At 34.0% G+C, this 25,231-nt stretch overlaps 2 protein-coding genes and 2 pseudogenes across 4 annotated transcripts; all 4 read left to right on the top strand.

Moving 5' to 3' along the window:
- The first annotated feature begins 2,498 nt into the window (after nt 1-2,498).
- Nucleotides 2,499-3,604, top strand: LOC111021532 (GDSL esterase/lipase At5g03980-like; annotated as a pseudogene).
- A 2,102-nt stretch (nt 3,605-5,706) lies between these two features.
- On the top strand, nt 5,707-11,426 carry SRF2 (STRUBBELIG-receptor family 2). Of its 2 annotated transcripts, none has more exons than XM_022298535.2 (17): nt 5,707-5,921; nt 6,101-6,232; nt 6,505-6,637; nt 6,746-6,817; nt 6,894-6,959; nt 7,079-7,150; nt 7,227-7,298; nt 7,548-7,619; nt 7,708-7,773; nt 7,890-7,955; nt 8,063-8,391; nt 8,904-9,178; nt 9,254-9,519; nt 9,997-10,144; nt 10,267-10,406; nt 10,495-10,651; nt 11,127-11,426. In XM_022298535.2, exons 2-17 carry the CDS (start codon nt 6,139-6,141, stop codon nt 11,325-11,327), a joined length of 2,229 nt encoding a protein of 742 aa, XP_022154227.1. In that variant the 5' UTR covers nt 5,707-5,921; nt 6,101-6,138; the 3' UTR covers nt 11,328-11,426. The 2 variants fall into 2 exon arrangements, with proteins under 2 accessions (XP_022154227.1, XP_022154228.1); XM_022298536.2 differs by having other exon boundaries at nt 5,707-5,928.
- Nucleotides 11,427-12,609: 1,183 nt separating this feature from the next.
- On the top strand, nt 12,610-18,395 carry LOC111021558 (protein STRUBBELIG-RECEPTOR FAMILY 2-like; annotated as a pseudogene). The gene is made up of 16 exons (XR_015791076.1): nt 12,610-12,821; nt 12,989-13,084; nt 13,285-13,417; nt 13,503-13,574; nt 13,649-13,714; nt 13,955-14,026; nt 14,418-14,489; nt 14,572-14,637; nt 14,718-14,783; nt 14,883-15,196; nt 15,840-16,118; nt 16,229-16,494; nt 16,707-16,854; nt 17,243-17,379; nt 17,473-17,629; nt 17,746-18,395. The product of XR_015791076.1 is annotated as a protein STRUBBELIG-RECEPTOR FAMILY 2-like (transcript).
- A 970-nt stretch (nt 18,396-19,365) lies between these two features.
- On the top strand, nt 19,366-25,231 carry OEP16-3 (Mitochondrial import inner membrane translocase subunit Tim17/Tim22/Tim23 family protein). Its single transcript, XM_022298589.2, has 3 exons — nt 19,366-19,509; nt 19,968-20,331; nt 24,809-25,231. Exons 2-3 carry the CDS (start codon nt 20,001-20,003, stop codon nt 24,952-24,954), a joined length of 477 nt encoding a protein of 158 aa, XP_022154281.1. The 5' UTR covers nt 19,366-19,509; nt 19,968-20,000; the 3' UTR covers nt 24,955-25,231.

Raw genomic sequence — 25,231 nt, 5'->3', positions numbered from 1 at the left:
TTTACACTAAAAAATAATAATTTTGTTTGAATCAAAGTGATAATGAAAAGTAATTTGAAAAATTAATAGGTTAGAATGACAAATAGGATAATTAGCATTAAAATAGTTAAATTAACTATTATGACACATTTTGTGGCTAGAAGTTGCTAAAAGTCAAAACCTACCTAAAAAGAAATTTACTCTGCATTTTCATATTTTTACATTTCTTTTATCTCATTTTTTCTATCACAATTGCAGTACAACAATGAAAGTTATATATTTTTAAAATACCAAAATGAACAAAACTGGATGAAAATAATATTTAAACATTTTTAATAATATTCAATCACGCAATTAATAAAGATATTATTTTATTGATTGAAATCAATAATTTCATTTACTATAAAAAGGAGTACCTACTAGCACTGTAAACTTTTTGCTTGAAAATCTTTGAAGAATATGTATTTAGTATGAGTGAAAAAAAGGCTCGATACATTGGGGGTATTCACAATTTCGTTCAGCTCGGTTTTAGTCCAATACACATAATGAAAAATAATTTATAATTTAAAAATATGCCACATAAAACTACCAGGTACATCATATTTCGATTAAAAAAATAAGGGTGATTGTGGTGGGTAGAAAAATAATTTATGTATTTCAAAAAATGTCACCAACTTTTCAAAATTTCAAATATAGCAAAATACTTGAATTTTTATTTTCGTAATTTTTATTATTTCAATTTTATCCTTATGATATCTGATATACATCCCATGTATATTTGTATATGATATATATCCAATGTATATTTGTATCTGATGTACATTCAATCTATATCTGATAACATTTGATGTACCTCTGATATACTCCAGATATACATTTGATGTACTACTGATAATACCTTATCATATGTACCCATGATATACATTATTAGATGTATGTATTATCTATTTATATCTATCTATCTGATGTACCTTAAATTTATGATATACTAAATATATTTGCAATTTATATACTAACTATAAGGTATATCGGTTGTTTAAATTCTAGTTTATCGTTGCAATTTGTTGGTTGATATACTAATATTATCAATAATATGGGTTACTATATCGCTACTATTTATTCTATATTAATATTAATTAGATACTAAATATAAGTGATATAAACGATTTAAATTTATAAAGTATATCAGATTTTTAACTTTTTTTTTTGGACGTACATGATCCACGTAAACCTTTTATACGATTACTTTTATATTTCAATTTTTTTTGCACCATTGTTTTCATATGAAAAAATATTATACCAACACACAAGTATTATAATTATATTAGTGGATATCATGATTATATTAGAGGTATATCAATAGTATATTAAGTATATATCAAATATCTATCAGTGTTATATTAGTGGTAAATCATATAATCATATATAAGAAGTTATATTAGTAGATATCACAGTTATTATAAGTGGTATATTATTTGTATATCAATGTTAAATTAGAGACATATCAAGTATATATCATAGATATATAAATGTTGTATCGACGTGGTAAATCAATGATTATCATACGTATATCAGTGGTACAAGTTCATCACTAGTTACAAGTAAATCAATTATATATCATTATTATATCAGTGGTATATTAGAGGCATATATCACTAGTAAGATATATTGCAGATATATTGAATTAGATCTCAATTTTATGTTGGAAAAAATGCTATATTTGACAAAACTAGATTTGGCTGCTATTTTGCTTATTTTACTAAATATTTTTTTTCCATATTTTCAACTGCACAAAAAATAGTGGTAATTTAGCTCCAAGTACCATCTAGAATCATTTTCAAAACATTAATGACGAAATTGTTAGATTTTGAAATCTAAGGACCAAATAGAATCTTAACTCAAATCTCATGGATTAAAAATGTAATTTATCTAAAATTTTAATAACATTTTAAACTAATTTTAACTATAACTAAAAAATGCATGTTATAAAATATTAATTAAATGAACATTAATTAAATCACTGGCTCATTTCTTCGAAGTTGAATTTTAATCTATCACCGCATTTTGTTGTATTGAAATTAATCACTTAGAGGCCATGAAATAATCTTTACAGTAATATATATATATTAAAATTATAAACTTTTAAAATTTAACGACTCCTAATTTTTTAAATTAAATATAATTAAAGGTAATTATATATTAAAGTTCAACATAAAAAATTTGGCCTTAGACTATATTTTCTCAAAAATATCTATTACATGCTCACTCTAAGAAAATAATTATTTAAGTTTTATCTTTATTTAAAAAATAATATCTTTATTTTGCTTTAAAAATGGCAGAAGAAATTCCCATTCCGAGGAGGATTAGGAAATTCAAAACCAAATTTCTTTTATCCCACCAGAATGGGAAGAAATCAAAACCTATAAATAAGGCCTCACAATTATTCCATTCTTCACTCATTCACAAATTTTTCCTACGAGTCCATACTTTTAGCACCAAGCTCTCTCTTTTCTGCAACAATGGCGACTTCAAGTACAAGATCATCTTTCTCTCTTCTTCTTCTTCTTCCTCTTCTTCCACGGCCGAGGCTTGTATGTTCGATGCAATATACGCTAGAAATCTGATTCGTGAAAATCCGAACACTCCCTTCTCTCAACCATCAACTTGATTGGATGTTTTCTCATTTTAACTCCATTTGTTGTGATGAAAGAGGTAATTCATTTAATTAACCTATTTTTTTCTTTAATTATACATGTTGATTTATTTATTTTATTTTACTTTTTGGTATTTATATCTGATAGATTGCATCGAGAAATTAAGAAGTGCTTTGTTCTTTGGTTGGTGAGATTGGTGGGAATGACTATAATTATGCACTGTTCCAAGGTAAAACTATACAAGAGGTGAAATACATGGTGCCAAATGTTGTTGAAACCATAAAAATGCTGTTGAGGTAATTTATATTTAGATACTTTTCACAAGCTATGTGGATTTGAGTTTTTTCCACTGATCACTATATATATTTTTTTATGATGATGTTTGCACAATGTGATAAGTTATGGTGCTACTCGGATTATTGTTCCCATGTTTTACCCATCTATCTCACTGGATTCCAAACTAATGATACAAGTGCTTATGACAAACTTTATTGTTTAAAGGGTTTGAATAGTTTGGCGAGTTATCACAATGATCAAATCAAGCAAGCCATTGAAGTATTAATTAAAAAGGAAGAATCCGCGTACCATTATCGTATATGGTGACTACTATAATGCATTGCTTTGGATCCTTCGTCATGCTTTTGTGCTCGGTATGCTATTCTATACATTTTACAAAATAATATTAGATCTTAAGATTTAGCATTAAGTTTATCAATTATCAATGATGTTGCATATCCATCTTTATATGAGCAGGTTTTGATGAAGCTTCATTACAAAAATCATGTTGCGGGATTGGAGGCAACTACAACTTTAACCTCATGAAGATATGGAGACTTCCGGATGTACCAGTTTGCCCAAACCCTAATGAACATATAAGTTGGGATGGAATCCATTTGACGCAAAAGGCTTACAAATTCATGACACAGTGGCTCATCCACGACATCCTCCTAAAATTATACTACATTGTTTAAATTTTATTTTAGTGGGGTTTTTTTTTTATTAATGATTATGATTTATGACATTATTGATTTATTAATAAAATGCAAGTATTACATTTATTATATAGTCCCAATTATAATTTCAGGTTTGGTTTCCATTTTTCAACCTAAAAATTTGTGAAAATCAACAAAACTCTGGCTTAAAAAGAAGATACAGTCCATTTAAAAAGACATAATTGGCAATGAATTACAAATGGTAAACCCAAGTAGAAAAATTTATACGGATTCTGTGAGTGAAACCATAAATTTTCTTTTAATACTTTACACAGTTTTTTTTTTTGGACTAAAAGACTTTACACAGTTTATGTTGATATATATCAATTATTATTAGCGAAAATATCATATAATATCAAACATAAATAATTTATTATAACTATTTTACGTCTATCATTATTTTAAATATGAAGCTAAAATATAATTCAAATCACAAATCAAACGTAGTCTAACGCTCCTTCAAAATCAATTTTCTAACCCATAATTCAATCTTTTAGGACAAAAACATAATGAAAATAAATTAATGAAGTGGGAAGGATGGAGAGTCCTATCACCAAATAAATATTATTATATTTTACTAGTACAGTCTATAACTTATTTGAAGGTTGGTCAATTAACGATTAAAGTATCTCACAGATCATATTTAGAACCATTTCTCAAATTCAGAGATCATTGTCTATTTTAAGACTTTAGGATCAACTTTACACCTATTTCAAATCATAGAAACTAAAAAATGTATTTTGTCCAAGTTTGAAAATTCGTTTAACAAAATATACTAAATCTAGAAAATTCAAGGAAGAAAAAAAATTAAAACATATTTAAAAAGGTGGTGTAAGATCAACTTGCCTCATAAAAATATATAGATTTAAATACTATTTTGATCCTATATTTTTAGTTTTGAATTATTTTGATTCCTGTATATTAAATTATTAACCACTTTTAAAGTATTATCTATAGATTCACATCTCCCTTTTCATAATAGTCTTAACTACTAAATTATATTGGAGTTGTTATATCAATAATTAAGCTCAATACGTCAACATTACACCCTATATTTTAAACTAAAATGAAAGAAATAAAATTTTATTTTCATGACCGTTAATTTGTTTGTATGACATATAACTTTTCATTATTATGCCTATAACATTCTAAATTACCAAACCTAAACTTAGCTCAACTGATAAAGAAGTTTTTTTAGTACAATATATGAGGTGGAGGATCGAACTCACAACTTCTTGATTACAGATATATGTCAATTACGGCTAAACTATGCTCACTTTGACACCCGTAAAACAACTTATAGAGACCGTTTGTTTCATGGAATGGTCATCCAGATGTTTGTATTTGTTTGATAGGAATGTTGGATTCCTGAGAATTCTTTGATGCCTATATGGGAGGATGTAACATGAGTTTCTAAGATTTCCGTGTTGAGGACATCTTCTTTTGACAATTTTATCCCTCATCGTTTTTGTTCTATAATTTTTTTTCATCAATAATATTTATTTCTCATTTATTTTATCTTATTTTTAATATAAATGTATGCGCTGATTCATTGATAAATGTCTAAATATAATTCTATTTATATGCTACATTTAGATATAAAAAATAAACACTGGTGGATGGTATAATATCTTAATTTATTTTTAATTCAAATGTAGGGTGCCATCTTTCCTTTATTTTACTCTTTTAATAGTCACCAAACATAAACTAAAATTGACATAAAAATATATTATTAAATTAATAGAAGTACAATTTTTATATAAATTCAAATAATATTAAATTTAATATATAAATTATATGACGATCGCTAACGGCATTTTTGGAACATTACATAAATTTACAATATTCCCATATATCGTTATAAGAAACGTAGTTATTTGAAATTCCAAACATCTAAAATTTCGGGCATATGAGATATTTCCAAAAAAACAAACGGTCCGTATCAAAAAATTTATAAATTTGAATCTAGAGTTTGGAAGAGCTTGTAATAAAAAAATAAAAAAAATCCAACCGCCTAACCGTTTCAGCGGACGTGGACGCCAGCTCATCAAATTTCCCGCCATTGCAAAAACTTCGTCGTCTTCATCGCCGGGATATAGTACTCGTTATTGCAGGCGATTTTTCCATTTTTCATTTTTTTTTCTCACTCCACTCTTGTCCGTACGAGCCATTTTCTCTCTGTGAGACCATCCGTTTGCTTTCTCGAAGGTACGGTTTTCAAACCCTAATTTCCTCCGAAGAACTTCTCGGCGTGGCGGTGTCATCTTTTCGGACTTCTGGTTGCAGAGAAAGAGGAGTAAGAAGTAAACTTTTCTTCCTCTGTTTTGCTTCGCGATTCAGTTTACTACATTCTTTTGTCTTTGTTGATTCTTACATGAAATTTTTCTGTTTGGCTTCTTATAATGAGGTTTAATAATCTTCTTGTACACAACAAGCATGTTCTTGACATTTTATTTGTGTTCGATCGATTCGCAGAGAAACATCAAACTGGATGGTTTTGGTTTTCGGGAGAAATGCTCCAACAGCGTCTGTATGCGTATTTTAGTGTCGTTGTCTATTCGACAATCCTGACTTCGCTGGCTCGGGCGTTCACTAACCCGCCGGATGGTAACTGTACTACCTGTTTGTTTGAATGCGGCATGTTTTTAGTTTCTTGGAGCTTTGAATTAGAAGAAAAGATTGAAATAGATCATTGATTTTTGTGGCCATAGTTTCTTGACATTAATTTCTGGTGACATCTTGACTTCTTGAATATAAACTCTCTTCAGCTTCTTTATGGAATTCCAGTCAACTTTAATTTTGCTTTACTTCGGCGAATCATTCCGAAGCTTTTTAGGTATTTTGTTATCCGTTATTGAAGAATCGATACTGTGTACCAGTGACAGCACTTCAGGATTTTTACAGTGCTTTGAATTATCCATCAGAGCTTAAAGGATGGAGAAAAGAAGGTGGAGATCCTTGTGAGGAATCATGGGCTGGAGTTTCTTGCTCTGGGTCATCTGTAATATACCTGTAATCACATAATTGTTTCTCTGAACTACACACCATAAGCATATGCTTGATGCTATGTTTCCTTCTTTGATTGAAATATTACTCTGATCACTGTCTCTGCTTCTGCAGTAAACTTCATGGACTGAACCTCACTGGGAATCTTGGAGGGCAGCTCAATAGTCTTAATACTTTGAAGCAACTGTAAGTTAATTTTAATGGAACAATTTTCACTGTTGCTAATTTCAGTGTGTAAAAGTCTGTTTAATTGTTTGTTTAGGGATGTTAGTTCCAATAGACTTACGGGTGGAATTCCTCGCAACTTGCCCCCTAATGCCACTCATATGTAAGTTGTATGTGAATGTGATGTTTTTTCATTCATGTTTGTTGTATAATTAAAAGAGTTATTTTTTCTGTTTGTTACATCCGTTTAATAGATTCAGTAAAATTCCTGATCTATTGCAGAAATATGGCATTCAACAATTTGAGCGAAAATATTCCACATACTTTATCTAACTTGGGAAGTCTCCGACATCTGTAAGTTGATCCTTGACTATGCGTAGTATTACTGTTTAAAGGTCGTTCGTTCTTACCCATAGTCTTTTGCATGCAGGAATCTGAGCCATAATACTCTATCTGGTGTGATTGGAAATGTGTTCACTGGTTTACAGAATTTGAGGGAGATGTACGCTTCCTTCTTCGCTATAAAAGCTATTTCTGCCTTTGAATTGAACTGAAATGAAGGGAGAATCTACCAAGCACCCTCTCATTTGCATCTTACAACATATCTTTCTAATTTACTATACAATAAAGTTTCATGATTTTTCTACAAGTTGGGTCTTGTATTCAGATATTAACTCATAACATTTTTGGGTATTTAAACTTTTACATACAAGCCCTTTTTGTCAAGAGATTCAACCAATGATTCTCACAGGGACTTGTCATATAATGGATTCACTGGTGATTTGCCAAGTTCATTCGGTTCCCTGACAAACATCACCAGGCTGTGAGTTTCTTGTACTTGATTATTTCTTCTTCTTTCTTAGTTCAACAAATTGAACAACTATTTATCACATTAATGCTATCAAGACTAGGTTCTTGCAGGACAACAAATTCACTGGATCGGTTGCCTACTTGTCTCACCTTCCATTAATTGACTTGTATGTTATCCATGGCTTCCTCTTACCTTCTTCTCCACTACCCCGTCCTCTCTGTAGAATTTCTGACTTACTTCATCTGGCTACCTTTGTACTCACTCACATATCTCTTCTTTCAGGAACATCCAAGACAATTATTTTAGTGGCATTATTCCCGGAAGTTTTAGAACTATTCCAAACTTGTGGTATTCTTTTCAAATTTCAGCTGTTGGTGGATTTCTTTACCTAAACTGAAAATCAAGTTTACTCAAACGATTGTTTCTGATTTGTTTTCTCTTCGCCTTTGTTTAAGGATTGGGGGAAATAGGTTCCGTCAAGAAGTCAATTCTCCACCCTGGGATTTCCCCCTGGAAAAAGCACCAGTGGTGAAAAACATCAGTGGTCCTCCAACAACCAAGTCAAATGCCATCCAGAATTATCCCTCTCGTGGTAGTATAGTCAGGCATGAGAAGAAAAGGCTCGGTCCTGGTGGAATAGTTCTCCTGGTTGGGGGGATAACACTAGTAGTAACCTTTACGGCTCTCTTTGTTGTTTTCACCATGAAGAAAGTACATGAAAAGAAAATAAATTTGAAGATTAGCAATATTTTACCCCGTTCTCTCCCTCTTGACAAATCTGAAGGTGAATCCTTCTCCTTGTTAAGTTCTTCCAGCTTTTTGCCTTTTTTATTTCCAGATGTCTTTATTTTGTTGTTTTGATGCTGTTTAAGTATAACTAGATACAAGTTCATTGGCTAATCTTTATAACTAATGAATTGATTAAAAAATCCATTTTTTCATACTGGTAGAATTTTGACATATATAGTTTAGTCCCATAGTCTATGTTCTTTCACATAATAATGGAAGCTTTATTTCTGATCTCAACGTGCTACTTTTCTGCTTCTGAGGTCTCAGATATGTGTCATAAGTCCATATGCTTCTATCCATGCCCCATTATGTCGCAATGGAAATTCAAATGTTGATATTTGATGATTATAATCATTCAAGTATGCGAAAGACTGTTTTCTTGAATTCGTTTAAGATTTGTGATGGAAAATATTCAATGTTTTTGGGAATCCATCTTTTTAGTACTATGAGAAGGAGAAGGCTGTGCCATTTTCTTCCGAGATGTTACACTTCTATTTTCTCTGATAGATGGTTCGTCTACTGCACCAGAAGAAAGTTCACGAAGTTTGTCCCTTAGTTCTCTACTTATGGGTGGTCCAAGGCCTATACCTCTATTAAATCACACAAGAACCGAGAAATTTTCTGGAAGAAAAGGTTTCTCAAAGAGATGCAGGCTCCCGGTGAGAACAAAAGTTTACACTCTAGCAGAGCTTCAATCTGCAACAAACAACTTTAGCGATGCGAATCTTCTTGGAGAGGGATCTCTTGGTGCTGTTTATAGAGCTGAATTTCCTGATGGCCAAGTAAAAATGTTCCTATTATGAGAGAAGTTTTAACTGACCTCCATTAACTTCTTTCTGACTTCTAATTTCCAACAGGTTTTGGCTGTGAAAAACATCAACATGGAAGAACTCTCTTTTACAGAAGAAGAGCAGTTTCTGGATGTGGTATGGACTGCTTCCCGTTTGAGGCACCCGAACATTGTTACACTGTTTGGATATTGTGTAGAGCATGGACAACATTTACTCGGATATGAATATGTTCGAAATTTGTCTCTTGGTGACGCTTTACACTGTGAAGCATACATGCCTCTGTCATGGACTGTCCGTTTCCAGATTGCTCTTGGAGTTGCTAGGGCCTTAGAGTAAGTAAATTATTCGATCATCAAGTTCATATCTTCTGATCTTAGACTGATTAAGGAACGAGGTTCCCCAAACATCAATCAGCGATCAAAGACCTCTAGTTCGTCTTTAATTTTTGCATTCAATATTCATGATAGTTCATCTTTAATTTTGCATTCTATATTCATAATATTTCATCTTTAGTTTTGCATTCTATATTCATAATGCTTTTTCAACTTACTTAATCTTAGACCAACTTAAAAGGCATTTTTCATGTATTAGCGTATTAGGTGAAATGCCTTTTCTCTTAGCACTTTTGAGAAACGTACTAATTTATAAATACTTCCTACCATGAAAATTTTGACTTTTTACCCTGTTTGTGAAATGTAAAATTTTTTGGTTAGTACCTTCAAAAGCCACTCTCTCTTACCTCGAGACAAAGTTATCGATGATAATTGTATTCTTGTGGGGTTATAACTGTTTGCCTTTTGGGTTTTCAGTTATTTGCATACAAGCTTTTTCCCTCCATTTGCTCACTGCAATCTGAAGGCTTCCAACATCTTACTTGATGAAGAACTGATGCCTCGTATTTGTGATTGTGGGTTGTCTGTTTTGAGGCCACTTGTGATCAATAGAGTTAAAACAAAGGTAAAATACAGTTGAGAACATGCTTTTCTTTGCATCTGATAATAAACTGGACAGCCAGCTTTGTTTGTTTGCTTATGGTTTTTTTCATGAGTTTTATATGTGAAAATACTGATGAAAAACAGGCTTCTGAGATTGTCAGTGGTGACAGAGGCTACCTTGCACCTGAACACGGCCAGCCAGGATTTGATAATACCAGAAGTGATGTGTATTCTTTCGGAGTGTTGCTTTTGGAGCTTGTCACAGGAAGAAAACCATTTGACAAGTACAATTCATCCAACCTCCTTTTGATTCGCTCTTCCTTTTCAAACTCTTGTTGCAGATTTTGAATACTTTTTGTTCTTTTCACTCAGTTCGAAACCCAGGAAAGAGCAGTCGCTGGTGAAATGGGCTTCATCTCGGCTTCATGACAATGAGAGTTTGGAACAGATGGTTGATCCAGGCATTAAAGGAACATTTTCCTCTAAGACCCTCTCTCGCTTTGTCGACATTATCTCCCTTGGTATACAGGTAACTCCTAAACATCTCATTACTATGAAAGTGAATTTATATATTTAATTAACCATATTAATTTTTCGAAAATCACATGGTCTAAATTTATAATTTAACCTTTAAACCAATTACTCATGATGTGTTGACTTGAACATAAACTCAATCGATTATAACATGAGATAACCGATCCCTTGAATATTAAAGGTTCAAATCCTCACTCCACCCCTTGTTAGAACTCAAAAAAAGAACATTACTCTTGATCTAACTTTCATATCTTATTTTGATGTATGAAATTCAACATTTAACTATTGATATTAAATCCATAGGAAATGATGCACATTCCTTATGAATTAAAACTATAATTAATCTTTTATGCATATCTTTATTACTTCCCTTCTATTGGTTTGGATGAATTATTTGGCGTAACTATTATCGGATTAAACTACCATTAAATCCAAGAGCTTAATCGGATGTTTTTTTAATCTTGGATCAGCCTGTGAAGGAATTCCGACCACCAATGTCTGAAATAGTGGAACACCTGACAAAGCTTCAGAAAAAGATGGAAATGGAGAAACGAGGTGCAGCAGAATTAGGAAGTGTTACTGAAGTGGATCCTTTTGAGAAATCTTTTCGTTCAACCAACACTGGCTTCGTAAGTTCACCAGCATACAGCTATTGTTCCACCTCGTTTTAGTCAATCACTGTTCTTCTCTCATGTACATAGAATCATTCTTCTTTGTGCACGTACAGACACAGTTTTTACGTCATGGTTATAGAGTAAAGTTCTGAAAAAGATCAGTAAATAAATTTGTGTGTTCTTTCTCATAAGCTGGATGTGCAAAGTTTTGGTGCCATAAGATCTCTCTCTGTCTCTCATAAATATTAGTTTTTTTCTTGGAATTTATTTGAAGAATATAAGCTTAATTTATAAGGAGGTTTGGAAAGTTATTTGGGTTGTCATGAAAAAAAATATGAAATAGTCTTTCAAATATGGTTTTATTAAACAATTTTTATGAAATTGTAATTTAAAAAGATTCCCAACCCCTACAATTTTCAAATATACTTAAAAAGCATGAAATTGTCATGGGAAAACTCACGATTTCAAATCTTGTCCTGACTATTGTTGACGGGTTATTATCTTTTTAAAAATGTCTTTGTGTTTTTGCCTTCCTTTACTTAATTGTTAAATATTTATAAGTGATTATGACAATATTAGTCAGGATCAATGTGGAGTCTAACTATTTTCCTTGAACAAAAATCATGAATAAGTAAAACGATTAAATAATTTTCAAATTTTTAAAGAACTTTCATGTCCGACTATACTTCTCAAATATATGATTACGTGAAGCATGAAATTGTTCTTAAAAAAAAAGACACGAAGGTTACACTAGTATATATTTTAAACTATAAAGACTAAACTATTACCAATTTAAAAGTATAAATATTAAATCATTATAAATTAAATTTTAGGAACTAAATCACAAATATAGGACCAAAAATTCCTTAAAAACGTAAAAAAAAAACATAACAAGTAATAGAAACAAAAAGAAAAAACAACTAGAGTCTGTTGATGGAGCGTTTAATTTAATTTTGTATCTCCTGGAATTTTAGGAGGAGAATACCTTTTTTTTTCTTTTTTCTTTTTTTATAATAGACTCTTGCAATAAAAATTGATGAAATATTCTTGATCTAATATTCATCTAAGTTAACTTTAAAAACCTCTATGGTAGTATATTTTTATATTACAGTTATTGGAAAAAATAAAATAATTTAAAAAACCATGCTAGATTTCTTGCCAGGACATTGAGTTAATAAATTCGGGGTAAAATACAGTTCTGCCCTAAGAAATAAAAAAACGAACAAACACGTGGACTCATTTTTTTAAAAGATCCACGTGGTCTCAACGACTTAACGGTTTAAGCTTACGTGGACGCCAGCTCATCAGTTGTTCTGAAATCAAGAACTCCGCCTTCTTCTCCATTGCCATAGACGAACTTCTGGCTTCTAGCTTCTCGCTCTGCTCTGTATCTCTCTCTTTCTCCGGCGAAAAGTAAGCTGAAATCCGCAACTTCTTCTTCTTCTGCCTCTTTGCTTTGCGACTCTCTTCAGTTTCACTCATTCCACGACTTCTTTAATTTCTTCGACCTTTTCAAGGGTTCTTTCCATGCTGCTCTCTGTCTTCGGAAGTGTAAGAAACCAGTTCAACTGAAAAAGACAACTTAATTTGAGTTATATTCGATTCCCATGGCGGATTACTGATTTTGTTGAACTTTTGCCCTAATTTCTCAGGCTTTATAATGTGTTTTTTCTTTCTGAGTTCTGACGGGTTTTATTTTGTTTCTGTGATCTCTCAAGAAATGGCCCACCTCCGTCCGTTAATGTATTCCGGTGTGATTGGCTACTTGGCAATTCTTACTTCAGTCGTTCAGTCTCTTACTGACCCGCTGGATGGTAACCCTAATTCCCTTTTTATCGTTTTTGTAGACTTTTATTGTCATTGCTTTTGATCGTCCTGAAAATTAAGTAAGATTGGTTGAGGAGTATTCTTAAAACTATTCAAGATGAGCTTGGAATTCAGAAATCGTTTGACTCTGAATTTCTAGCTTTTTAATGTCCAGTTGTTGATTTAATTCTTATTGCGTGTCGTACAGTTATAGCTCTTCACAATCTGTATACTACTCTAGACTACCCACCTGAGCTTAAAGGATGGAGAACGGATGGCGGGGATCCTTGCGAGGGATCGTGGGCGGGGGTGTTTTGTGTTGGTTCGTCTGTGACAAACCTGTAATGTACTTAACTCAGTCCATTGTTTCATTACTTTGATTGTGATGTTGGAGTGGCAAACTTAGAAGTCTTCTTCTTAGTGCAGTAAACTTAACGGACTAAACCTTTCTGGGAATCTTGGGGATCAGCTCTATCTTCTCCGTAATTTGAAGCAACTGTAAGAATGTAACCACTTTCATCTATCATGGTTCAAGCTAAAATAATTTGCTTAATGTTCTTTTTTAACATTAGGGATGTTAGTTCCAATGCAATTCTGGGTGAGATTCCTTCTGGCTTACCCCCGAATGTCACTTATTTGTAAGTTACATGTCCTGCTTTAGTCAAGTGCTTGTTTTCCTGGAGATTATGTCATTGATTTTGTCATATACATTTTCAATAATTTTTCAGTCAATCTCTTTAATGCATCAAACTATTTGAGCCACAATCTTCCATACTTACCCTGACTTGAAAAGTCTACGACATCTTTGAGTTCTAGAACTCTAAGTGCCTGCCCTGGTGGCATTTCTTTCATCTGAACCGATATTCTTATATGTGCAGGAACCTAAGCCATAATATCCTATCTGGCCCCATTGGGAATGTGTTTTCTGGCCTACAAAATCTTGTGGAGATGTATGCTTCTTCACCAGTTATCTTATTTCCTCTGAACAAAAAATGAAAGGAATTGGTTAATTTTCAAAGTATTGCCCATAAAAAAATTCCATGACAAAGAAAGAAGATGCAAACTGGAGATTTTGTAACTTACAGCGAGTATAGTTAACAAATTGATGCTGGCCTCTATTATTGGAATTTCATATTAACATTTTTATGGTCTGTGAATATAACAATTCTTTCTTATCTTTGATCATAATTTATTAAATTTCGAAGTAACGAGATTGAAGTTAATTAGTTATACGTTGAATCTTATATTGAAATATTAAATGATAATATGGTTGAGTCCATTACTTTGGCGTATGATACTTTTGGCAGGCCATTTTAACCACTGATTCTTTTCATTCCACAGGGATTTGTCATTTAATGACTTCACTGGAGATCTACCAAGTTCATTTGCATCTCTGATTAATATCAACAGACTGTGGGGTTTTCCAGTTTGATTATTTCTTGTTCTTACATCAGATTAGAAAAGTTAGTTATTTCATTAACATCTAGCATATTAGGTTCTTGCAGAAAAACAAATTCACAGGATCGGTTGCCTACTTATCTGATCTTCCACTAACCGATTTGTATGTTTTTCCATTACCTTTTTACTGAATTTCAACTTATGTCCGTATGAAAAGTTTTAACTGGCATTTAATTTTACAAGGAACATCCAAGACAATTACTTTAGCGGCACTATTCCAGAGCAATTTAAGACAATTCCAAATTTATGGTGAGGTTTTCATATCTTAGCAGCTGCGTGTTTCTTTTATCTAAATTGGGCATTCATTATGTCTAATAATTTTTATGTTGCATCTAAACCCCTTATTAGGATTGGGGGAAATAGGTTCGATATAAGTAACTCTCCACCCTGGGATTTTCCCTTGGAAACAGCACCTTTGAGGCAAAACAATAGCAGCCCTCCATTAACAGAGTCGATCATCATTGGGAACTGTTCTTCTGTGAAAATGGTTAGGAAAAAGGGGGAAAAGCTGGGTCCTGGTGAAATAGCTATAGTGGCTGGTGGAGGTGGTCTAGTAATACTCTTTGCAGCTCTCTTTGTTGCACTCTGCAAGACACAAATATGTGCAAAGCAGAGAAGTAAGAAGCACATGAACACGTCTCTTCCAGTCAGCATAGCTGAAGGTGAACCTTCTCCTCAGTCCTCATATGTATCTTCTCATATTTTATTTACAGTAGTTTTTTTTTTTGGGCGAAGCATAATTAGATGTAAAAAAATGACCTAAATATCTTAAAATGAAGAATTGAGTTCCCCAGAACACTCTAGAGACATTGATCTCTATTTTTTTTTTCATATATTCGTACCATCTTTCCCTGCTGGGGGGTTTATGATTCCAACATTCTATTTTCCTGTACTGGAGGGCTCAATATAATGAATTTTATAGGTTTACCCATCAATATTGCAAAGGATATATGGAGATATTTAATTAAACTCAATGATTCAATTATGTCCACTTCATTATTTTCTTGAGGTCTTTAAGTTTGGAGAACAAATAGTTATGCTTCATCTTTTAGTATTAACTATAAAGTGCTTAGTGCACTCACCATTTAAGAATGAATGTGAGAAAAAGCTCTCATTCAATATGTTTGCATTTTATCTACTTGTTTATAGTCCTATGGTGAAGTATGAATTTGATTATCTTTAGACCAATTTTACTAATGAAGTAAACAATTTTTGGTTTCTAACAGTTGCTAATAAAAATTACAAAGCGTCGTTTCCGATTAATGTCTTCTTTGGACATTTTATGTTTTTCTCTATTTGTGATAGACGGCTTTTTCCACTTCACCAGATGATAGCCCACATGCCTTTCCTCTCAGTTCTCCAGTCATAGGTGGTGGTCCAAGTCACACACGTCTTGTTCATCATGCTAGAACTGAGAAAGCATATGGCAGAAGAAGTTTTTCTAAGAAATCCAGATTCCCAGTGAGAACAAAAATTTACACTGTGGCAGAGCTTGAATCTGCGACTAACCACTACAGTGAAGAAAACCTTCTTGGGGAGGGATCACTTGGTTCTGTCTATAAAGCTGAATTTCCTAATGGCCAAGTATAATGAGCTCACTCGTATCAGTATTACTATCTACTTAAAAAAATATATACATATTAGATGCAAATGAAGTTAAGGAAAAATCTAAATACATTTAACTTTTGTACCAGACTTTGGCTGTGAAAAGGGTCGACATCGCAGCACTCTCTTTTAAAGAAGAACAACAGTTTTTGGATGTGGTCTGCACTGTTTCCCGTTTGAGACACCCTTACATTGTTAGCCTTCTTGGATACAGTGCAGAGAATGGGCAACATCTGCTAGCCTATGAGTATGTCAGGAATCTGTCCCTTGATGATGCTCTACATGGTGTAGCACATGAGCCTCTATCGTGGAGTGTTCGACTCCAAATCGCTCTTGGAGTTGCAAAGGCTTTGGAGTAAGTACATTAATTATCAGGACTGAGTCTTCTGATCTAAGACTTGCTTGTGGGACATGTATTCCTAACCACTATCGTCAAACAATTTTGATTCTTCTGCAGTGCATTCTATATTTATACTAATTCACTTTTATGTGTCTCTTTGTCTACCGAAGCTCCAAGAACGGCTAATATTTTCTGGGGTTAATATATCTGTCTTTCTGCACTTTCAGTTACTTGCATAATGCTTTTTTCCCCCCATTTAGTCACTGCAACTTGAAGGCCGCCAACATCATGCTCGATGAAGAATTGGTGCCACAGATTTGTGATTGTGGTTTGTCTGTTTTGAAGCCTCTTGCAAGCAATAGAGTTAAAATCAAGGCAAGTAACATCCTGAATATACTTAACTCAGCATTTGACAAATGATAAATCATCCTTAAATGCTTGGAATGGTAACGTTAACAATCATCTTCAGCTACAACCTTTCCATAAACTAAAAATAATGCAACTGATATATTCAATGTTACCTTAAAATTCTAGCTCATTTGTTGCTCACGGACATAAAAAAATGCTTTATCTGTCTTTTTTTCTCTCAACTGCACGTTCACTTGTTATCTCATCTACATCCAATTTGTCTATCCCCTAGATGACTGTATTCTATGGAAATGATTGCTACTGATGCGGAGACCTGCAAGTTTTAACTGACCCTTTTATAGATGTGGAAACAGAGAATGATCAGCCATTTCATTAATAAATACTGATGAAACAGGCTGCTCAAATTGCTATAGTTGACACTGGATACTTTGCACCTGAATATGGCCAACCTGGGATTGATTTTACCAAAAGTGATGTGTATGCCTTCGGAGTGTTGCTTTTGGAGCTTATTACAGGAAGGAGACCTAATGAGTATGGCACATTCCACCTCTTGGTTTCCTCTTCCAGCTTTTCTCATCCTTAAGCTCTTTCCAAAGTATGAATACTTTGATTGTTATCACACAGTTTGAGACCACGGATCGAGCAATCCCCGTTAAGATGGGCGTCATTTCAGCTTCAGGACTGTGGGAGTCTAGACAAGATTATTGATCCTGAGATTAGAGGAACAATATCGTCCAAGGTTCTCTCTCGCTGTGCTGATATTATCTCCCTTTGCATACAGGTATTATCAGGGACAACCCTATGGATAAAACTCCCTTTGCAGGGTTTCAGTAGTTGCTTGTTTCTGTAACTAAACTACTCACATTTACATTCCTGCGTGTTATTGAACTCGAGCAGCGTGTAATGGAACGTCGACCGCCAATGTTTGCCGTCGTTGGATCCCTGACAAGTATTCAAAGAAAGGTCGGGATGGAAAATCGTGCTGCAGCTGCAGGTAAAGAAGTTGGAGAGAAATCCTTCCATACAACTAACACCGGCTTCACAAGCTCGCCAGCGTATAGCTGTTCGTCCATCTGATTTCGGTTCTGATTAGCCAGCTTATTCAGTTGCCATTTTGTCACTTGGATGACAAGAGAAAAGTTGCAAGATGAATCAGAATTTTTGTTTGTTGACTGCATTCTCATACGTAGCAGTTTCTTTGAGCTTAAATGCTTGGTCTTGACAGTAGAATAATTAATGGTTTCTGTTGGTTGTAACCAAGCAGGTCTTGGCCAAGTGCTGCTGCTACAGGAAACTCAATCCTGAAAGTTACTGAATTGAGAGAGAACAAAAACGTCTGTGATGGAACCCCCAGTGTAACTAGTTTGGGAAGGTTGTGGGTCGAGTGTTTACGAGTTAAGAACAGAAGAGCGGATATATTTTAGATAAGAATGTCTCGTAGGTGGATTGGGAGAGAATAGGGAGCTTTCGAATTCTCTCCTTGACTATGTACTTCTCCATGTGAATAAATAAATGAATTCGATCTCAGATATGAGAGCGGTTTTTCATTTCTTGATGGCAGAAGCTCAGAATGGAAAGCATTTCAAAATTAATCCAATTTGATCTTTATTGAAGCTGCTAATTGTTCTAACAACTGTTTTCTATGTAGCTCAAAATCAAGGACTTATGCCTCATTTGAAAGTAGCCATATAATTTATTAATCTTAATAGCCCATATTGATTGGGTGAGATGATTTCTGGCTAACTATACTAATTTTTGTAACAGGTTACACAGTGGTAAATCTAGAATTTTATGTTAGAAGAGCATAAATTCTTAATAAATTTAATTTTGATGTAAATATTATTTTGGTTGTACTTTTTGCTTTTTTATTTCCTATACTTTTAAGAACATTCATTTTTTTTTCTTTTTGTCTCATTTTCAGTTATAATTTTAGTACGACATTGCACCAAATAAATTTCTTCAAATGTAACATAACTTTGTATTAAAGAGTTTTTGTTCGATATATACTTCAGGTTAAACGTTTGCCTGCAATGATCGAAATAGACAATTTATGGTACAAAGGCTAAAATAGACAAAAGTTAAAACCACGTAAACTAAAGCTAAAAGTATCAAAATTAAAATTAAACTATAATAAATAATTATGTTGCACCGTGTAGATAGTCTTGAATGTTTTGAACTCAGTTTTGAGTGCTTATTATATTGTTTAGTTTTGTTGTTCAATTTGAATATTTTCATAGTCATTTTTTGACTGATTGAAGTGAGGAATTTGAACTTCCAAGTTAATAAATATTCATTTAAACTATTCTTATATTCATTGAGTTTAAACATGCCTTACTAAAATTTGTGTAATTTATAGAATAGTTATGCATTTTTATGGGAGAAATATTAATTTGATTTTTTGGTCGATAAATATAATTTCTTTAAAAAATTGGATTTTAGTTCATGAAATTGAAAAATTCAAGATTAAAACTGGTAAAAGAGAAGGATAATTTTTTTTTCCTAAAATGAAATAAATAGACGAGGGTAGTACAGTAATTACGCAACCAGCTGGGAATCGGGTTGCAACGACGACAAATTTGAGTTCAAGAGAAGTTCTTGTGCTGAGTTAAGAACTTCGGTCTCCTCCTCCTTCCCCCTTCTCCAGAGAGCATCATCAAAACGGTACGTAATTCTTCCTTCAATCCAATCTTCTGTTGTACTATTCATAGATTTTCCTAAATTATAGAAGCTACGATGATCGCATTGGATGTGGATGTGACGCAATTCCTCTAGGTTTAGCTTCTGCGGTTTGATCTGCCTGACATTCTATCGGCGAAGTCGATTTTCATGCTTCATATGTAGAGAGGATAGGGAAGTAATTGTAGTATTGAGGTGCGCGAGTGGCGGAAATCGTTTGGGGTTTCCGGCTCGATCTGAACGCACTCATCTGTTTATATTATCGAATTGTTCGTTATCTACCGGATTCTTGGTTTGAATTCGCGGCATTCTATTTAATTTTCCGTTCATGTGAATGGTTTCATTATTAATTTTCTAATTCGAAGGCACTAAATTCGTAAAGTTTAGTTTTTTATTCTTTCGAAATGGCTATTGAGGCCGGAGTCTTGTTTTTTTCTTCGCAGCTTTGGTCATCGTCAGGAACTTGAAAGCAACCCATGGATGCTTCAGAACGTAGGTACTTGGAGGATGATGATACGTCGATGATGAAAACAATCAAAGGTGCAACTACAGGATTTGTTGCTGGGACAATTTTTGGGACAATTGCTGCAACTTGGTATGATGTGCCCCGTGTTGAGAGAAATGTTGCTCTGCCCGGGTTTTTGAGAACCTTGAAAATGATGGGAAATTATGGGATGACGTTTGCTGCCATTGGAGGGGTATACATTGGTGTTGAGCAGCTTGTGCAGAATTATAGAATGAAGAGAGACTTCGTTAATGGAGCTGTTGGTGGTTTTGCAGCTGGAGCATCTGTTCTCGGATATAAAGGTGAAATTTTCTACTCTTTCTAAATCTGGGATTCTGTATGCAGTTGCAGTTTGAGTTCTTTCATTAGCAAATATGAAGAAATTATTGTTAATTTGTTTTGTAACTTTTGTTTCTCTCTCTCTGCTTTCCTCTCTTGGAGGATGGGATGAAATTTTATTTTATGAATGTGGAGAGGTTTTTCTAAGTGGAATTTACTAGGCATATTTACACCTGTGGATGGTTAATGTATGCAACCTCAAAATGATGCATGTTTCAGTATTTAAAAAGGTTATCACCATTTATCGTTAAATTAGTTCAATCATTGTTATGTTCCATTTAACCTCTTTGCTTTTCGTACCTCAACCTTGTTATGAAAAGTAGAACTGGTGCCCTGAAGGGGAATTGGAAGTATGTTGTTTAAGCTTGGCTTTCTGCAGATTACAGTAGGCATATGCTTCTGAAACAGCCCCTGCCTACTGTGATATAGGAGAACAAGATAGAGAGAAATTCTCAAAGATTACTGCTATTATGCAGTTCAATCCTGATATGGTTACGGACTAAGCAAATCACAAATGGAAGTAGGACTTGGACTATAGCATCACTCCGAGAAACTGATACAGAATACTCTAAGACTTAAGAGGCTTGGGATCCTCCCAACTAAAGTTTCATTCTAGCTCAAACGCAATATGCACTTACTTACCTTACCCACCTTTACATAGAGTGACATTTAACTAATTTTGCCTTAACGTAACAGAAATATAGAGAAAGACCTAAAAGTCTTTTCCCTAATGATAGTTACATTGTCAAAATGAAATCGCCTAACTCGGCCTCTTTCCCTCCTTTCTTAGTTACATTGTCAAAATGAAATCCCCTAACTCGCCCTCTTTCCCTCCTTTCTTATTGGTTTTCTTCCTCCTAATGTAAGTGATGTGGATTGGTGACAACACGGGGACGGAAAAGGAGGAAAACCAACCAAAGGACAATGGCAAGGAGAGGGACAGAGAGTTATTGTGTTTTCTTCCTTCCACCCTCTTCTCATTTTTCTTCAATTTTTAGAAATTTCTGTTTCTCTATTTATCTTTTTTCCTGTGGCCCCGTCTCTGCTTTTACTTTGTTATTGCCTCTCCTGTTCTTTTTCCTCTATTCATTTGACATACAGATGTTACTGATTTTTTTCTGTCATGGTTGTACCCTTCTTGTTACTGTTGACGGACAAATATCACTTGTTACTAGCTGATTGTTTTCCAATCCATTAATAAAGATATCCTACCTGTGGCCATTTGATCAATGAGGCGATTGAATACTATAAATAATTAAAAACTAACGAGAAGAAGATAAAAAATAACAAGAAGATCATACTACCATAAGTAACTCATCAATAAAGATATCCACCCTTAAAAGAGAGTTTTGAGTCTTGAGACATTAAATGGGGTGATCAAAATTGTGGTTCTTGGGTCTGGAGGAATGAAGAAAGATAGTTCTTTTAGTAGGAAATCTATTCCTACTTGTGAAGCAGATAATGAAGTGAAATAAATTGTAGGGATCTCTTATTTCTCTATGTTAGATTTCTCTATTCCTATTGTTTAAGCCTGGGAAAAATAAGAAATGCTTAATATTGTGCCTCTTAACAGTTAACAGAAAAGAAATGGTAAACGTGGTTGATTCTTTAGACGTAGTGCTAAATGTTATGTTTATAACAAATAATGAAGAAGTGAATGTTGACATTGGTACAGAGTCAAAGCTATAGCCTAATGAAGCAGAGGACAGTTTATTGGCTGTTGGTTATCTTCGAATTTCTGTGGGGAAATTTCATCAGGAGCGTCAAAACTCTTTATGGGGTGGATTATTGAATTATTTAGAGATCTGGTTTATATCTTAATTCTTACTTCATTACCTTTAGTCAGAGGAAGAAAAAAGCTCCTGGTAAAAAAAAAAAACGGAAAGAGTAGTGGTTATAGGGATTTGAAAAACTTGATTCCAACTGTAAACTATGAGAAAGTGGAGTGACCATCTGTGAGACCACAAATAGTCAACACTTATGTAGGAGGGGCAAAGAGGGAAATTCACCCTCTTAAAGTTAGTTGTCTTTATATGCTGTTGGGGGGGGGGGGGAATGTTTTTGTATGTTTTGGGAAATCCTTGGTAGGAAGAGTTTTGCATCAAGCTCTAGGGCTTTCATCTCTGAATATTAATATTTTGTAAGGGAGTTCCTTACACCATCTTCTCTCGTCGGCACTATTAAATTATTTATTTCTTTATTTCTTTTTAGGATTATAAGTTGGAATATGAGGGGGGTTACGGGACTTATGGTAAGAGATTTATAAATAAGGAGTTAGTTTAAAAAAAAGTCTAGATATGGTGCTTCTTCAAGAAACAAAGCAAGCAAAAGCAGACAAGAGATTTGTAAAATAGCTGTGGGGCTCAGTTGATATATGTTGGCCGTTGGGATGAAGTAGAATCTTGAGGAAGTTCAGGTGGTATTCTCACTCTTTGGAACAATAAGAAGATAAAGATGGTGAAAGCTCTTTAAGGAGCCTTTTCCTTTTTTTGAAAATAGTTTTGCAGGATGGGAAGGAATATTGGGTGCCTGTAATGTATGGGCTTCCAAATTATAATGGCAGGGATGGTTTTTTGGGTGAAATTGCAGATTCTTCACCCTTATTGTTTGGATATATAGTGTTTGATGGTGAAAGCTCTTTAAGGAACCTTTTCCTTTTTTTGAAAATAGTTTTGAAGGATGGGAAGGAATATTGGGTGCCTGTAATGTATGGGCTTCCAAATTATAATGGTAGGGATGGTTTTTTGGGTGAATTTGCAGATTCTTCACCCTTATTGTTTGGATATATAGTGTTTGAGGGGCGATTTCAATCTCACAAGGTGGTACTTTGAGAACCTGAATGTAGGAAGATGAACCAAGAGCATGACGAAATTCATTAAAGTTTTAGAAGATTTGTTCTAATTAAAATTTGTTATCCCATTGGAATTTTAATTGGTCAAATTTAAGAGAACGGCCTATGTAATCCTTGATTGCTAGGTTATTTGTTTCTAAACAGTGGTTGGAATTCTTCCAAGAATCTAGTATCAAAATGGGTAAGGATGATATCAGATCATTCCCCCGATGGAAATGGGTTATTTTCTCTGGTGCCCTTCTTTGTTTTGGTTTGAAAATATGTGGCTCAATGAGCCATAAATTTCTAATTTTGTTAGATTTGGTGAGGAAAAGGCCTTTCTACAGGCTGCCCATGTTTGTAATTGGACTTCCCTAGAGCATAGAGTCTAGGAAAAGAGAGGGAGAGAGAAGAGTCAATTATCCAGATGTCATCCCAGAACTTAACTCTGTTGCCCTCGCCCACCTGAATATGGAATCAAAGGCCACAGGATCCACAGTATTTCTCAGATTGGAAAGTATGGAACCAAGGGCTGGAGGTCATTGCTACACTTGGCGATCCATCTAATTTATCCATCCCATACTTGCTAGCAACTTTGTGTTTCGTTTGTTTTTTTTTATAATGAGAAATTGAGTTTCATTGAGAAGTAAAGGATAGCATTAAAAAACCAGCCTGGCAAAAGGAGGCCACCAGAGGCCACGCAGATAATGGACTCTAATCGAATAGAATAGCGCCTAAATGATAATTACAAAAGTTATAAAAACAGGCCTTCATAGTTAGGTATTGAATCTAACAGGCTCCCATTGATACTCTTGGGATGCCTCCACTTCCCTAAAGGTTTTACTGTTTCTCTCTAGCCAAATCCCCCATGAAATAGCAAAAAGACAAGTCTTTCACAAAAACCTTCCCTCATCTAGAAAGGGAGGGAACAACAAAGCCTCCTCCATCAGAGCTCGACAATCCTGGTACGATTCCAAGACACTCAAACAACTTAAAGAACCAATTTTTGTGGAAGCCAAGAATTTCTATGTTAGGTTAGTAAAGGTTCGTTTACTTAGATAGTTAGATCTATATTCATGGAAGCCAAGACCTCCATCTTCCAAAGAACAGGAGACACAACTCTGTCAAATGATGACTTCTTCTAGTCTGCACCCCCCAAAATAATTCACTCTATATTTTTCTCAATGCTTCTAGAAGTACCAACTGGAGCCTTGAAAACTTAAATAGTATGTTGGGATATTATGGACAAAACCCCTTCAGTTGGGGCTATGGGCATAGCCAGAAACGTTACCTTCTAACTTTTTATACATAAAATATTTCAAATTGGGAGGGGACCAGCCTGATATGGATGAAGTTTACGAAAGTAGGTTTTTTTTTTTAAATATAAAAAAACTTAGCTAATAATTCAAATTTAAGTATAGTTTTAAAAAATGTGAAAGACATACCAAACAAAATTGTGAGAAGCAAGCATAATCTTCAAAAGTAAAAAACCAAAAGCGAAATAGTTAATGAGATGGGGCCTAAATGTTTCAAAAATTCTGTTTTCTTTTCATGCTTGTAAGCTAACTCAGCTCTGGAAGTGGTTAATTGATGCTATTGTTTTCTTCCAGGAAAAAGCATTTCAACTGCCATTTCCGCCGGAGCTGCTTTGGCAGTTACTTCTACATTAATTGATGTTGGTGGGCAGACGACCAGAATTGACAACGGAAAGGAGTACTACCCTTACACCACCAAGAAAAGATCCCACATCGAGTAGCAATTGGAAGAAGAGAAGAACTTGGCTGGCTATCTCTTTTGGTTTTCCAGAGATGTAATTATACTCTCAGTTCTCTTCATTCGGTCGGCTGTTTATGTTGCCTCAAAGGAGCTTAACAGGGATTGTATGAATAAAAGGTACTCTCAATTTGTTCAACTTGTTTTTGCTTAGTTTTGGACTTCTGCCATATGTTGGAAGCTTTATTTTGCTTGCGATTTGGGATAATTATCAAGGTGTTACAGAGAAGTTGTCAATGGCACACATTTTTCTTTTTCAA

This window comes from Momordica charantia (assembly GCF_013281855.1).
Source record: "Momordica charantia cultivar OHB3-1 chromosome 5 unlocalized genomic scaffold, Mcharantia_2.0 BLBB01000005.1, whole genome shotgun sequence".
Taxonomy (NCBI): Eukaryota; Viridiplantae; Streptophyta; class Magnoliopsida; order Cucurbitales; family Cucurbitaceae; genus Momordica; species Momordica charantia.
Note: the sequence above shows the minus strand (reverse complement) of the source record. Positions and strands in the feature narration are given on the sequence as shown.